Genomic DNA, 16,689 nt, shown 5'->3' with positions numbered 1-16,689 from the left:
GGACAAAGAGAAAGTCAGTCTTTTTTCAGTGTTCAAACAGATACAGTGTGATTGAACATTTGAAGTAATCCAGCATGTTATGTCGAGGAAATCATCAGTCTTTTCTCCTATCCATCCACACATGTTGCCTTGAACATCAGTTTCAGTCTTTAGAATTGCTTCTTTTTATCAGCTTTTTTGTCTGACATAATCATGCAACCACAGCCGCTATCAGATCCTCAGAAAATTTCTCCAATGGCCTTAGACACTCTGAGCTATAAAATCCTTTCACTCTGTGAGGTCCCACATAGAGCATGAACTCATATGATATGTCAGACTGCAGTCAGTGCACTTTTCCCCCCAAAAGACACCTCCATTTTATATTTGTCCTTTCCCCCTACAATGAGTACCTGATGTGCAAAACAAAGCCGTGACAAACTGAGCTTATTAACTTCACGCTTCTGTGCCCCCTGCCTGTTTTTTGTTTGCTTGTTCTCATTTGCAAGTGAACACCTCAGTTTTTTCACTACAGGTGTTGCACTTGACGAAGCAGCACCACTGGAATTTGCAGTTACACTGCCATACACGTGTGTACTGGTGTGTGTCATGACCGCGGCCGCAGCACATGAGGTTGCAGCCATCTGGGTGGGGTGAGGTGTGGTTGCAGAGGCGGCCCCGCGTCCCTGTACTGCCCGTCAAAGCGTCCTCCTCGCAGTAGTTAGGGGAGCGTTCCAAATACACCAGGTCCGTGTCAGTGGGCTTGATGTAGCCGTGTGACTGCTTGAGGCGCAGGAAGGAGGGCTGGCGTAGGCGTGTGGCTCGCACTGCCTCCACCTGTACAGCAGAACCATACCGCTCTTTCAGCACATAGCCAATCTCACGGAACTTAGGCAGCGTCGTCCAGCATGTCTTTGTTGTACAGGAGCCCGAGACGCCATGGCACTTGCACTCCAGCTTCATTCTCTCTTCCAGAATCTGAGTGAGCAGGGACACAATGTATCATTGTAGGGCAGATCTAAGCCAGATCTATGAAAGTCATGAATGCCTAACTATATCATATCCATTTCAATCTAGTTGCTAGTTATTACTCTTTTTTCAGTAGTTCTCAGAGTATCAAAATGCTTATGCCCTTTAAATACTAGCTACAGGAAAGGCCATTTTCTTCCATCAAATGGAAAATCACAAAATTTGCTTGTTTCGATGTTTGAAAAAAGTTACTAATATTTTCGCACATTTTAAACCAGGTGATATACTGATGATATGAGTAACTTAGCTGATTTTTGTATGAACAACAAAAAAAAAAAAAATTACAAGATTTTTTTAAAAGTGTATCTAGCCTCAAGAATAAAAAAAAAATATAGATGAATAGTGTTGCTATTAATCTCAAGGAACTTGACTTGAAACTAAAATTGCATCAGTTCGACATTTGTGGTATTAGCGAATTCATGCAGCTGAATGATGAAGGAAATGCTTGACATTCTGCTTTGACTCTTGCGGCAAAACAAACCAAACCTCATTATTCAATAAATTCTGTGCAATGCCCCAATAAGTATTGCCAGCTATATGTCAGATCTGGGAGGAAAAAATAGTTTTTTGCCAAAACATACCTTGTAATTTTCCCTACCTTCCAAAAGCCACATCAGAAGGCAAGAAAAAATATCCACGACTCTCAAGTAACCATTTGTTTATACAGTTTTGTTTGAGTTAAATATGGATCTGTTTGTTTTGTTTTTTTCTTTAACATGTTACTGATTTGTTTTACTGGCAGATGACTTTAAACCATTTCATTAATGTCTGATATTAGCTCTGAATTAAAGTGACTGAAGACGTTTCATCATTAATAGTAAAATAACTACCACAATTTTCTTTTATTTAACCGGGTTTCTTTAAAAGGAGTTTGAGCGTCCTCTTCCCCTAGCGTTTATTAAATTTGAGAAAAATAATAAATTCAAAAATCAGCTGATAAGACTGATTATTTTGTCTTATTTTTCAAGACCTCATCATGGAGTGTTAGTAGAGCTAAGCAGGACCTGATTTGGCTGTGTATGAATAAAAAGAGTGAACGAAACAGAGGAAGAGAAAGAGACTAGCAATAATATCCTGTATCCTGACTTAATGCTCTGTAATTCAATGAACGGACTGAGGGTCTGTGGCAGGCCTCCAACTGGCAGCCTCTGGTCGAGTTGGCCTTTGCATTCCTGTCACACACGAAGAAAGCCTCAACTCCATAACCACTCCATTAGGCACTGTAATTCTACTTATGGATGGGCTTTGTATGCCCAACAGCCCCCTTTTCTTGGCCTCTGAAGTGACAAATGAAACTAGGGAGCATGGCTCAGGTCAGGCTCGGCTAATCGGGAAGTGAAACATTTCCATAAAGCATGCCAACTTGTCTTAATTATGAATGTGTACCTGGAGACACTGTACAGTCCTGTAGAAAATTAACACGACATAATATTTTGCAGAAAACATAATATGTGTCGAGTAGTACAGGCCTCTGCTCCGGTGAATTATATTTCATGACGTGTTACATTTTGAAACAAGTCTTTTGGATTAGTCATTTCATTTTGTCCCAAGCAGGTTATAATCATTTCTCAACTGTTCCCTTATTATAAAACAGCATGATCAGTGTGGGTGGTATATCATGTCTATACCTACTGTGTCAAACAACGGAGGACAAGACTGAATGACTCTCGTTGTCAGCCAATTTTCTGGAAAGTTATAAATTATTCCTAAGGCCAAAAACATTTTATGTTCTCATAGAATAGTGTGTATGTTCTGTGATTTTTCTGACAATACATTACCCTCTCAGATCAGTTTTCTATATGTATCTATATTACCTTTCTGCCTGCCTCGTTGTTGTGCAGGTTCATGAGCCTGCGGGCGTTTTTTTTTATCTCACGTGCATCCACAAAGCGTCGGGAGAACTCGACTCCATACTTGACGTCAGCTGAACATCCACCCCATTTCCAGCCCTCCTCTTGATTCTGGTAGCCCTGTTTCTCCCTGTCGCAGCCACAGTGGCTCAGGTTGCCCTGACTGCACGCTGCTGTAACTGCATGGGCCACTCCAGCTGCTGTGATGGCGTAAGTAAACGCTGCCTCCTTGCTGCCTAGGGAGAGGAAAAAGACAGATGTCTGCCATGTTCTGCTAGGAGTACTGCAGTGCAATGGGAATTGAGTTCTCACTTTGATTATCAGCCACCACATGAGTCTCTGTCTCATCACTTGAGATAAGTGTCACATAGCACATTTAAACAAGAGACTCATTAAGTTGTCTTAGATAGAAAGGGATTGACCTCTCCTGGCAAACAACATTCACCACTGATTTATATGATCGTTTTCAGCGTTCAGCCACAGCAATATCTGAAGGAATTCCCAAACCGCCTCACATATTACAGAAAGGTACTTGGTCATTTGGTTGCATTCGGTCATACGTATATGCCATGTGATCTCAGTTCAGTCTCAGCACTCTGTTCAAGTGTTTGTCTGCTCGCCATCTATTCATCATTCACCATTCATTTTTCCACCAAGTGCACACATGAATGCTAATTAGGTTGTTGGAAATAGACATTCTGATGGAACACTGATTAAGCTTTCCAAGTATATATCAGAAAGTAGTCTAACGTGTTTAGTATCAGACCTGAGGTGTGATTATTTTATGAGCTGTGCTCAGTCAGTTCAGACATTTCCATAGGGAAGCAGGGAGATGGAAATGCCCCCTGCTGGTGGCTCATTAACATCAAGGCTACAGGTGGTCTGAAAGGTTCAGTTTTAAGTTGATGAGAGGCATCCCGTCTTCACATAGTATGGAAAGGCGTGTCATTAAAAACGTAAATAATGAATTTATTATTCCATTCATCTTCATTAATTGTCAATTTATCCTAGTCATAAAGTTGGTAGGGAACACTGGGTCTGAGGCAGGAAAACCCTGGCGGACTGGGTTATAAAAATTGTATAGTGATTCGTTGCATTTTTACTGTAATATTTTGGTTGTTATTTACTCAGATTTACTTATTACATATACAGGCTAAAATACATATAAATCACAGTCTAAAACTTGACTGCAGTGCCATGTACCAACCATTGTGATCTATAAGCACACCTATACAGATCATTGATTTCAGAACATATTTACATCTTTTACTGAAGAATCATTGACTGATTAAATATAAAATAGTTTCCGTTAACGCTCCAATTGAATGTAAAAACTTCTAGGTCATCAAAATGCTCTGAGAAAGAACAAAATCCATATGTCTTTCCTCCCAGCAGTTAACATGGTGCTACTTCCACAAACGAATGTGGGTTGCTTTGTGTAAAACCTAAATGAAATCTGTGGTATTAACAGATTTATCTGAGATGACAGTTCAAACCCCTACAAAGTCAATTGTGCTTTTCATGTGTTTTGGTCCGAAATCATGCAATCATATTGTGAGCCTCCACAAGCACAAAAGAGTATAATAAAGGGATGTGTTCAGATGAAGGAAAGCCTACCATGGAGAACACCACTGCAGAGAAACCGATAGATTTAATTGAACAAAAGAAATAACTGCAGCCAGTTTAAAGTCAGCCAACATCCCACCCCCCAAAAAGTGATTGTTACCAGGGCCACTGGATTAGACACAGCTTCCAACCACACTTTGACCAAAACAAAACATTTTTAACTGAGAGGCCATTTATATGGGCACTCGACATTTTAATCCCAATTACAGCAATATGTGCACTCCAGCAAACGTAGTCTACTTCTTTTGTTTGAGGTTTACTCAGAGAAACTAGAGTTATTTGTGCCTGTGAATCTCCGTGTGTGGTGTGTGTGTGTGTGTGTGTGTGTGTGTGTTTAATGCTGAAACATATTACAGTAATTTCATTGCTGTTGTACTAAAGAAATTTGCTTTCAGTCAAAGTCCAAGTTTAGTCACCCACAACATTTCGGGAACAGATTATTCTCTCTCCTCTCCCCTTCTTCCTTATCCCCATTCCCTGATCTTCATCTTATTTCTTGTTTTATAGACTGCACTGCCACTGTAAGAGTGCATTTGGCGGTTAAACTAAACCCTGCTTACAAATTTACAACAATAAATCTAGTGACCCATGCATACACATACACACACACATCTGTGACACATAAAGTCAGCATGACAGGCTGAACTACTGACCGACTCTAAGCTCTTGGCCGAAGACGGTCCTCTCACCGAGGGCGGAGCAGTTCCATCGGCCATAGCGGAACTGGTACTGACACTCATTGATACCCATCTGAGCACCCTCACCGATAACAATGATGGCATCCGGGCGGCTTTGACAGATGGCACGCTGTCTGGGGGCCAGTCCGGGGATTTTGTTGCAGATAATATTGGCACCCAGAGCCACCACTGAGGATAAGGCCCTGTGTAGGAGAACAAAGCAGATCACATAAATTAACAATACCTGTTTACATTTATTATATATAAATCTCTGAATAACAATCACAACTACACAACTAAGCCCTCTCATACAAGCAAAGAATTACATTTAGAATACAAAAACACACATAATGTCCAAACAAATTAGCAGACCAATGTATGTTATTCTACAGACCTAGACAATATGCAAAAAAGGATGGAGGAATATATGAGCCAATTAAAACATCAGCCCTCACATAAAATCTGGACTATTCTTGTAATTCAAGCTCGCTTTAAGTAACTCTGGATCTTGAAAAAGTTCCATGAAGACTGTACTTGTCCCAAATTTATACACAATATATCAGTTACCATACAAAACACCTCATATATATACAAAATGTCTTTTGAAACATTTTAAAACGTTCTCTTAAAGGGAGAATTGAAGTCACCAGTCCCTGATATGCTCTTTTTAATAGACATCAAACATGCAAAGATCTTATCTCCACATACAGATCTGTTAAGGTTTAACTGTCAACAGTACAAACACATCAAGCTACATAGGCAAAGATACTTGCTTGGATTTGTGACTGTGCTGGTGTGTGTGTGTACTGTATGTATATATATACACACACACACAATGTAAAGTGAACATTGTTATATCATTTAATAATGTGGTCCTCCAACCTTAACATAATAATGACCAGTTCTGAAACATTATCCATGCACTCTCATCCTATTTAAACCACAAGCCTGTGCTTCAGTGGAAAGATTTAAATGTATGGCTTCTTAATTTCTCCATGGGCAGACAGTATTAAAACGCTACGGCTGAAACATCAGAGATCAGAGCACAGTGCAGGCATACATTACTCTCACTTGCTTTATGGAAACGGTTTGACAGATAATGTGATGATCTTTTGTGAAGTGCACTGGCCATAAGCACTGGGCATCGAGCAAGGCTGGTTGTGCCATTAGGAAAATAGAACAGTGGCCACTAATTGCCAATTGGAAAAACAGAACTCTTTGGGGTTACTGTTTTCCAGTGTTGGGTACACTGCACGGCAGTTTAAATTTTGAAGATTCAACATCTCTGTTTGGTTCTGGACCAATGCATGAAATATGGCATAAAATGATCAGTTTCTCTGGTTATAATTATGCTTTCTCACAGTTGAGTGCCAAAGTTTGCATTCCTCATGGATTTTGGATAAATTTTACAAAATACAAAAAAATCAGTTTATGATGACAAATGGAAATTCAGAGGGATTTTTTTGATCAACCAAAAATAGTTGGGGAAAAAAGTTACTAAATGAAAGAACTCTATGCCCCGATCATTATGATTGGAACGGCGTCAAAGATGGTAGCATATAATTTGCTTTTTGACAAAGGTTATAGTTATAACAAATATCTTAAGGGCAAAAGGCAAAGAGAAGCCGTTCGATATGAAAGAATCAAAACAAGTATGTCATTAACAAGCATGTGGTGACTATTATACCTCAGAGTAAACAAAACCTGCTCAATGACTGGGGACAGTTCTATGTGTGTGGACATACAAGTTAATCTATTAAATAATAAGGGATGCAAGTTTTTCAACTGCTATTATTTTGTTTCTTTTGTTATTTCCACTATTAATATCTGACACACTGAAAATCTTTTGATAATAAAAGAACATCTGTGTAACCAGACACTAAATGTCTTGTTGGTATAAAAAAAAACCCTCAGTCCTACTTTGGCACTCAACCGTATTCCCAGTTAAACAGGCATTAAATAGATATTTTGTTCTTCTCTGTCTGGAGTAACTTGTGCACAGGTTCCAAAGCCTGTTTTCCTTCCTGCAGGTGCCAGGTATAATAGAGCTTCCAATAAAGCAACCAGAAAGCCGGTAAGAACGCGTGCAAACACCTGTCACCCACAAGGCTACACATCCATACAGTACGTCTACTCATCGCACTTAGCAGTAAGAGAGTGGAGGAGAGTAGAGTCAGTGATGAGAAACCCACAGGTAGCTGCCGCTGGTGAGGATGAGGAACAGTTGAGAGTAGGAGACCGACAGAAGAGCGGCGCGCGGCGAAAGAACGCGCATGGTGGCATGGGACAGCAGGACGAGGCGCGTGTTAGGCTCGGGGATCCTTCCCGGTGTGCCGGTGCTTGCGGAGAGCCAAGAAACGCTTCGTTGTTGCTCTTATCGGTGGAGAGCAGTCCGTGTCTCTCCTGCATCTCCTGCCTACGGGCGCAGTGTGTGAGTGTGTGTGTGTGTGTGTGTGTGTGTGTGCCTTTGTGCGTGCACGCGCGAATATGTACGTGTGTGTGTGTTTCAGTCAAGCTGCTGGGGGATCTACAGATTGCAGAACCCGGTCTTCTCTCATCGCTTTGCCATTGGCAGAGAAGGAGGTGGGGGATCCTTCCATCCGCCCACTTTTTGTGGTGCACAGGACAGCTGGGTGACTCTTCATCTCCTCCTCCTCTGATACAGATCTGTATGAAGGACAGCTTTCTCGGGTTATTAGCTGTCCTTGCTAATGATTTGTACAGTGTATGTGCAGAAACTGACTCATTATATTCAGCCTCAGCTGGTTGCACTGAAGCTGTGATAATTCATATAATAAATACACACATAAAACTGCACTGGTGCAATTCATTACTGTGCATAATGGTGTGCGTACAAACTGTAGTATTATTTATACTAGACTAAATATAATACTTGTGTTATTAACTGTGCCAGATTGTATACCAACTTTGTACTTAGAACTTAGTGCAAAATAGTACAAAGTTTGCAGCATCTTTGACACCATCATCTCAGTTTTCCGTATGTCAGACTGCTCCCCCTGGTGGCTGGACCTGGCAGTTGCAATGTCATAAACCTCCAGCTCTAAGCTCATTCTCATAGTAAAAAAAACACAGTTCTATTCAAGGTTCAGAATGTGTTTATGAGCAAATTGTAGTTAATATTGTTTTTCAAAGTGAGGTGAAGGTTGAAGAATAAAATATAAATGCATTTCACATATCTTTTTTAAGATGCACTTTGCAAACACCAACGTGTTTGTTCTGAAAGAAAGAGACCCGGAGGGAATATCATAAAGCTTCAAAGAGTTGAAATGTTTATGAGTTTTTTTTTGCTCTAACACTGAGATCAAAGTGCACTCAATAGTGGAGGTCGCACACGTATCTTTAGGGGTTTCCAATATACATATATATATATATATATATATATATGATTTTCCACTTTTAGTAAAGCAAATAGGTTGGGTTCTGTATGTCTTTCATCAAACACACACACACACACACACACACACACACACACACACACACACACACACACACACACACACACACACACTGAACTCATCAATGTCTTAATTATGTTATAGAATCTGCACTTTAGATCCTATTTGAAATCAGACAACTCTAGCAGATAGTATTCAGTGCTGGCATTGTGATCCAGAGGGCCTGTGAGTAATGTCTCTAACTGCAGGTCAGTCCATGGCACTATAACACATCACAAAATCTGGAGGATTTTCTCAGACAGAGAAAAGAATTCCATTAACTGCCATTGCTGTTGTATTAGACCACAGGTCTGAAAGCCAAAACTGCACTTTAGCTGTACTGTCACTATTTGGAAGCTTATGTAATTGGTATCTGTTTCTTTTCAGTTCTTTAGAATTGTGGTGAAAAAGAAAAAACAGTGACTTTATATTCATAGTTTGGAGCATCACAGTGTCTTGTTTAATTTTAGCAATGGCCCATCATCTCATGAGCCAGTCATAAAGCCATGTCATGATTATTGTTCCCCATCAAATCCCATGACATTATATTAACAAAATTCTATGGGCTGACAAAAGAAAATTGCAACCATATTTGCTCAACTACTTATTCAAACTATACTGGTCACAAAGTGTTGTGCAACTTTGTAATAAACAGATCAGATCAAAAACAAGGCAACATATTTTTATCAATGTGCTGCATATAAATGTCTGTGCAAATCAGATCTTCATAATTCATGCCAGAATTTTTTTTTTTACTTTGCGCTGAAGTTCTTATGAAACAGATGTCAGTTCACAAAGGCACAAACAAAGGAACAGAAACATCTGGTGACATGTGGTATGGTTAAAAGTCTAAATAAACGATTCACAAGGTGGAAATCGGCTCCTTTCTTCATAACAGTGTGTTCGGTAAATGATTATTGAACACTCCCACATGCATAGAGATACGTCCTGTGCATACTGCTCTTAAGTACATCTGGTTATTTAATTCAATAAAATTAAGTATTCTAACTCAATTAGAAAAAGGTGTATATGAAATTCAAGAAGCTTGTTCATCCAGTGGGGCTATTGCTTCCTTGAATGTGTGTATTACAGTTTTTCTACCAATATATACTCTGTTAGCGGGTAAATATACATGTATTGTTAATGTATAGAAAGAGGAATAGCAACTAAACAACATCCTCTTCCAATTTCTGTGCTAGAGCTTTGTTTAACTAACAGCATGTTAGTGTGTTATGTGTCCTTCACAGAGGACTTAATTTAACCTTCTCTTTTATTATCAAAACCATGAACATATCTGCATGCTCAAGATCATCATTTTGTCTGTCAACATAATACACATATTCAAATACTTTTATACAAAGAACAGAATCACTGTTATTATTGCAGGAAAAGAGATTTTATTACCATTCACATATTATAAACATTTACAGATACGCCTCAATAACTTAACTTGTAGCTATATGGCTCTGTGTTTACCAGAGCACCACAGACAATGAAACACAATCACAGAAGTATAGTGTCTCATCTGCATATTTATGAACTCTTTTACCATAATTACACACATTCACATATATAATATAGTGCAATAGTGTATTTACTAAATACAGTGTCATATTTTTACCAGTAGAGTCTCAAAGGTTTTCAGTTTCAATTAATAACTTGAAAATGCCAGCAAAACTGTTAAACTGATGCTAGCTGCCTTCATGAATATATATTTATTATTATAATTATTATAATTATTATTATTATTATCATTATTATTATTATATGTATTCTACATTATTTCATATATATATATATATATATATATATATATATATATGAAATAATGTAATATGTAATATATATATATATATATATATATATATATATATATATATATATATATATATATATATTATGCATTTAGCTACATTTATGTATTGATTTTTATTAAATATTTAATGCTAATTGCAATTCAAAAAGAGAAAAAGAGATTGCAGTTTAAAAAGAGAAATTATAATGACTGATGGGATGTAATCTAATATGACTGTGTAAAAATGTATTTATGGATTGCCACACAATGATCATAATGTACATGTAGGACATTTAGTTTATCTTTATAAAGGGGATGGATGGATGGATGGATGGATGGATGGATGGATGGATGGATAGATAGATAGATAGATAGATAGATAGATAGATAGATAGATAGATAGATAGATAGATAGAGTGTGATCATCCCAGGGGACTGGGGTAGAAGGTGTAGGACACTTTAAATCACAAATCACAATCACACACTTCTTCACACACCACAGAAATAAAATAATTTAGAGAAGCCAATCAGCTTCCTGGAACAGACCACTACATTCTGATGCTGAAGCTAAGAATAGTGTAACCTGCATCTAATCTAGCTAAGATCCCCGGACTTCCAGTTTGACCTGTGAAGAAATTAATAAAGACTTTAATCATTCGATTAAGTTAGAACCACACTGATAGGGAAAAGTGAGTATATACAGCCAATTAACTAATTCATACTAAAAATCACACTAAAGAAAATTACACTGATGCACAAAGCAGGTTTTGTTTGTTTGTTTGTTTGTTTTATTCTACCTGACACAGAATATGTATTTCTACAGACATTCAATACCTAGAGAACTTATTGCTGTACAACCAGTGTGTCAGATATTCTTTGTTTTCAAGTTATAATGAAGTAGGTGTGGTTTAGTGCTCCCAAGAACTAAAAAAAATTAGTTTATTTATATGTTTATTTATATGTAATTTATATAAACGCATTAAAATATCTTGTAGTCAATATCATGTGATCTTGAACAACACTCCAACACAATGTCTTCTCGTTTTAACATTATGCACTATTTCTATTGTCAGATTTTTTCTTTGACTTCATAGCGATTCATCAGGGACTTTTATTTTGACAGTAAGTTGCCTGACATTGTGTTGATAGAAAGTGTTGATAGAAACACAAAGCTCAAAGATTTGAACTCAGTAACCCTTGATTTTGAGTATTTATAACCTACTCTTAATACTTATAATATATATTATTATAGATAATAATTTAATACTGTAATCTGCAGTAGTGTATTCTGTTTTAAAATAGTGCTTATGTACAGTAATGTGTGATTGTGGTGTATTTTGCAGTACAATGCTGAGGTTGTTTGAACATGAGACCTAAATGCAGTATGAAGGTTTGGACAGAGTCTTTACTGATATCTACTGACGCGTTTCCGCATGGATGCAGTTACACACATCATCCTCACCGTGTCGCTGTTGGACAGTCTTCATGACTCCATGTGCCGCCGCCCTAACCGTGAGCTTCGTGCGCCGTGTTTCCTCGCGCTCTTCCCGCCATCTTGTTTCCCGCTCTCGATCAGTGCCAAAGCCCGCCATAATTTAAACCATCATGAAAACATATATATTTTCATATGACAACATGTAAATTTAATTTTAATCCAGGACCAGACAGAAACGGAAAGTCAATAACAACAACAATAACAATAATAATAATAATAATAATAATTTATATATATATATATATATATATATATATATATATATATATATATATATATATATATATATATATATATATATTTTATTACTATTATTATTATTATTATTATTATTATTATTAATAATAATAATATTTATTATTATTATATAAAATGTTTTTTCCCATCACATTTGTCAATAATAAAATAACATGGCTGATAAGAAATGAACCAGCACTTCTAAAGAGATATTATAAAACTATTATTATTATTGTTGTTGTTGTTGTTATTATTATTATTATTATTATTATTATTATTATTATTATTATTATAACTGATATTTTTCTTTTCACATTTAGTGGTTAATAGTTAAAATAGGGTTACTAACTAAGTTTTAGCTTTATTTTTATTATTTCTGTCTAATGTTCTCAGAAGAGCATTTATAACATTGTTTTGTTTTAATAGCTTAGATTTTTCTGTATCTGAACTCTGTTTGTACACACACACACACACACACACACAAACATACACTTATTACACACATACACATACAAACATACAATTATTACACACACACACACACACACACACAAACATACACTTATTATACACACACCCAAACATACACTTATTATACACACAAACAAACACTTATTACACACACACAAACATACAAACATACACATATTACACACACACACATACAAACATACACTTATTACACACACAAACAAACACTTATTACACACACACAAACATACAAACATACACATATTACACACACACACATACAAACATACACTTATTACACACACACAAACATACACTTATTATACACACACACAAACATACACTTATTACACACACATACACTTTTTACACACACACAAACATATACACACACAAACATACACTTGTTACATACACACACAGAAACATAAACACACACACACATACACACACATACACACACATACACTTATTACATATACACACAAGCACACACACACAAACGCACACATACACACACACAAACATACTCTTATTACATACACACACAGAGTGAGAAAGAACAATAAAATAAAATAGAGAATAAAATACTAGGAACTAGCATTGAGACCTTGCTCTAATGAGACCAATAAGACAATTATCTTATTGTTATGTTCAAAGGTTGTGTTCTAACAGAATGGAGGTAGTTGATGGAGTTTAGTATAATCGCATGGGTGAATTGTGAGGTTAACTAAATGGCTAATTTTCTTTTAATAAATGCTGTTTTTCACATTGTCATTACATACATGCCTATGCATGCAGCCAATTGAGAAATAAGAGAAGCTGCTTCTCTCTGAGCCACATGGAGAAAAACACAATGTGGGGTGTGGAGGCCGAACAGGAGAAGAGGTGAAAAAGAGAAGTTTGTCATTAGGTTGTCCATGCGACGGACGCCCTGTTGGGACAACAGATGTGCATGATGTCATGCCAGAGGAGGGGTGGAGGGATGCAGGGAGGAGCGAGAGACATGAGGGTGGACAGTATCCTTGTGCAATGTTCCTCTTGGCACAGGACAGAGAAGGATAACGGTTGGTGAGGGGCAAGGAGTGGATGGTGTTCCTAAATTCTGCATCCCATACTACTGCATACTAAATCCCTATCATCCTGCTTTTAACAGTGTAGTGCAGTGATGTGTGATACTGGTGGAAATCACCGCAAAGGCATTATAACTGTGTTCTATATGAACAGAAATGAACTATAAAATCAGTAGGAGTATGCAGTAATGAAGCATATGGTGAGTAGGATTTTACTTCTGTGCTGATCTCATGGATGGAGTTCACATTTTGCTGAGTTGCAAAGAAACCCAGCCAGAAGTCTTTTTTAACTGCACAGGGCTCATGCTGCACAAATCCCAGGCACTCATAAGGACATGCTTCCAGGGCTCAGAGTTTGTGATTTGATTGTGTGACTTCAATGCTAAACTTTCTGCCTCTGTCCCCTGACTTTCTCTCTGTCAGTGGCATAAGAAGACAATTGTTCTTGTGGTATGCAGTAACAATGTCTGTTTGTGATTGCACAGAGACAGAGAGGGGGAGCATCATATACAGAAATTGTGGTTCTCTATGTTAGGCCTAGGACCTCTCAATAAGGTCATGCAGAGGTCAAAATGCTTTCTGTTGCATACAAAAACTGTGTGTGTGTGTGTGTGTGTGTGTGTGTGTGTGTGTGTGTGTGTGTGTGTACATGTGTATATAATATCAGTTGTGCCAGTCGTTATTAATAAAAGATCAAGCTTATTCACTGTTGTAGCTGCACAAACACACACCATGTCCCTTTTATCATTATTTTACACATGCATGGCACAAACCATATAGAAAATGGTTCAGTGGGAGCACTTTGATACTTCAAATACTGGATTACATTAAGGACATCTAATGGGTTTACACACTAATGTCTAAACACAAAGAGTTGGTTCATTTTGAACATAAAGCGCCTGTGCCGAATTCCACAAATCTAACTAAAGACAAGCAGAACCTGTTTGGCCAATGATGCCATCTGCTGCCACATGTACTTGATCCCACTGTCAGCCTGTCAGCCGGGCAATGCACTGTGTTATTCTCACACACTGCAGCTACGATGACCTCTGTATGAGGACACTGACTGGCTGGGTAATCATTTACTAGTGGCCTTGTGTAACACTGGTGTGACAACCATTGTCTCGACAACTGAAAAGAACAGAATTTGTTATCTGAAATGAAAGACTTGAACAGTCCTTAAGTGTGTACAAAGATATGTAGCTTGCACAAAACATGTGCACTGTATTTTATTTACAGTAGCTTAGTTATTTTCTGTGATATTTTCAGTGTTATTTGACATCTAATTAAATTAAGGATGTAAAAGCAGTATGTAAAATAATAGCAACAATATAGAAATATTAATATAGTAAGTATAGAATAATATAAAAAAAATTCAAATAATCAACATGTTCTGGAAACAATAAATAATAGTAAAATAATAATAATACACAAACACACACTGTGGTAAGAAATCTGTCTATATATATATATATATATATATATATATATATATGTGTGTGTGTGTGTGTGTGTGTGTGTGTGTGTGTGTGTGTGTGTGTGTGTGTGTGTGTGTGTGTGTGGTGTGTGTAGACAGATAGATGATGCTCTTATTATTTGAGAAAAATAAAATTGTCATCTACAGTATGCTTGTAAGCTACCTTTAATTGTAAATTTTAATCTCATGGGTTTTCCTTAATCCTGACTAAATTCTGATTATATATGTGGGATTTTGATGTAGTGTTCCTTTCCAATGCTTTTCCATCGAAGAGAATTGCTTCATACACTTCACAACATGGTTGCATCTTGGAAGGAATATAAGGCTCTTACTGATCATTCTCACATTATTTCTTACCACAGTAGTACATAAATACTTGTAAAACACTGAAATAACAAGTTACAGAATTTCTACTGAACTCTTTAGTTTCAGATGATTACTTGAATTTATAATACTGCAAATGAATTACCAGCTAAAGTTTATCTATAAATCTGATCATTACAATATTACTATGGGTTTAGGGTGTGGCATTGCAGCATGCCCCTTGGCTGTTAGGGTTGGGTGCTGCCACAAAATCTTGCTCTCTTTTTCTCTTTCTCTGAGCCCCACCCCTTTTGCCACTGCCATCTCCTGGTTTTCCCAGAATGCCCCGTCTGAGAGCACTGGCCTGAAATAAAACTAAGAGGGCCCTCATGGAGAGAATGGGAGCTTTGTCTCAGCTGCCATTTACACTGTCTGGGGGCATAGAAGGAGAAGAAGGAGAACTCAAAGAGAGTGTCTGATTGCAAATTAGCACAGCCCAGGCCCTGCTGCTCCCCACCCTCCTGTGCTTTCATTCTGTGGGGGTGAGAAGTGGATAAAGTTCTGATACTAAATTTGGCATTCAATGTATTTCAATTTTTCATCTTCAGTGATGACCAGTACCTTGTTTCAGTCAGGTGGAAATATCAGTTGTTTGTGGAATGTCTTTGACTTTTCTTTTGTTGAGGTCTGTTGAGGCTGTGCCATTGGGGGTTGCTTATTATGCAAGCAATGTTGTGTCTGAATCTGTAATTAGTTAAAGACAAAAGACAGCCTCTGAGCACTGCAGACGAGGCCGCTTGACACTAGAACCCTTCCCAAGACAGGTTCTTGTAGTGATTGACACGTGTCTTAAGAGTGGGTACAATTTGTCAGTGCACAGGCTGAGATGTTATACTGCATGTAGCACCAGGGATTAAAAAAATGCAATAATGTGATATTGTTTAAAATTCTCTGAGAGATTTGATCAGTTAATGACAATTAATAAACTGAATTTACTACTATTTGATAACTAAAATGTGGGGTGTAATCTTTGTATGAATTTTAAAAAATGAGAATAAAAAATAAATAAATAAATAAAATTTGGAAAATGTGTTGACTTTATTGTTTTCATTGTTTTTCATTTTTCCTAATATTAATTAATTTATTTATTTATCTGTTTATTAATGTATTTAGTTCTTTCATTCTTTATTTATTTAATTATTAAAAATTAAAAAATTAAAAAAAT

At 37.2% G+C, this 16,689-nt stretch overlaps 1 protein-coding gene across 1 annotated transcript; it reads right to left on the bottom strand.

The window, feature by feature from the left end:
- Positions 1-223: 223 nt before the first annotated feature.
- Positions 224-7,433, bottom strand: wnt7ba (wingless-type MMTV integration site family, member 7Ba). The gene is made up of 4 exons (XM_060889051.1): positions 7,351-7,433; positions 5,135-5,361; positions 2,820-3,091; positions 224-954 (listed from the first exon to the last, which is right to left on the bottom strand). Exons 1-4 carry the CDS (start codon positions 7,431-7,433, stop codon positions 475-477), a joined length of 1,062 nt encoding a protein of 353 aa, XP_060745034.1. The 3' UTR covers positions 224-474.
- Positions 7,434-16,689: the final 9,256 nt, after the last annotated feature.

This window comes from Tachysurus vachellii, chromosome 16 (assembly GCF_030014155.1).
Source record: "Tachysurus vachellii isolate PV-2020 chromosome 16, HZAU_Pvac_v1, whole genome shotgun sequence".
Classification (NCBI taxonomy): Eukaryota; Metazoa; Chordata; class Actinopteri; order Siluriformes; family Bagridae; genus Tachysurus; species Tachysurus vachellii.
Note: the sequence above shows the minus strand (reverse complement) of the source record. Positions and strands in the feature narration are given on the sequence as shown.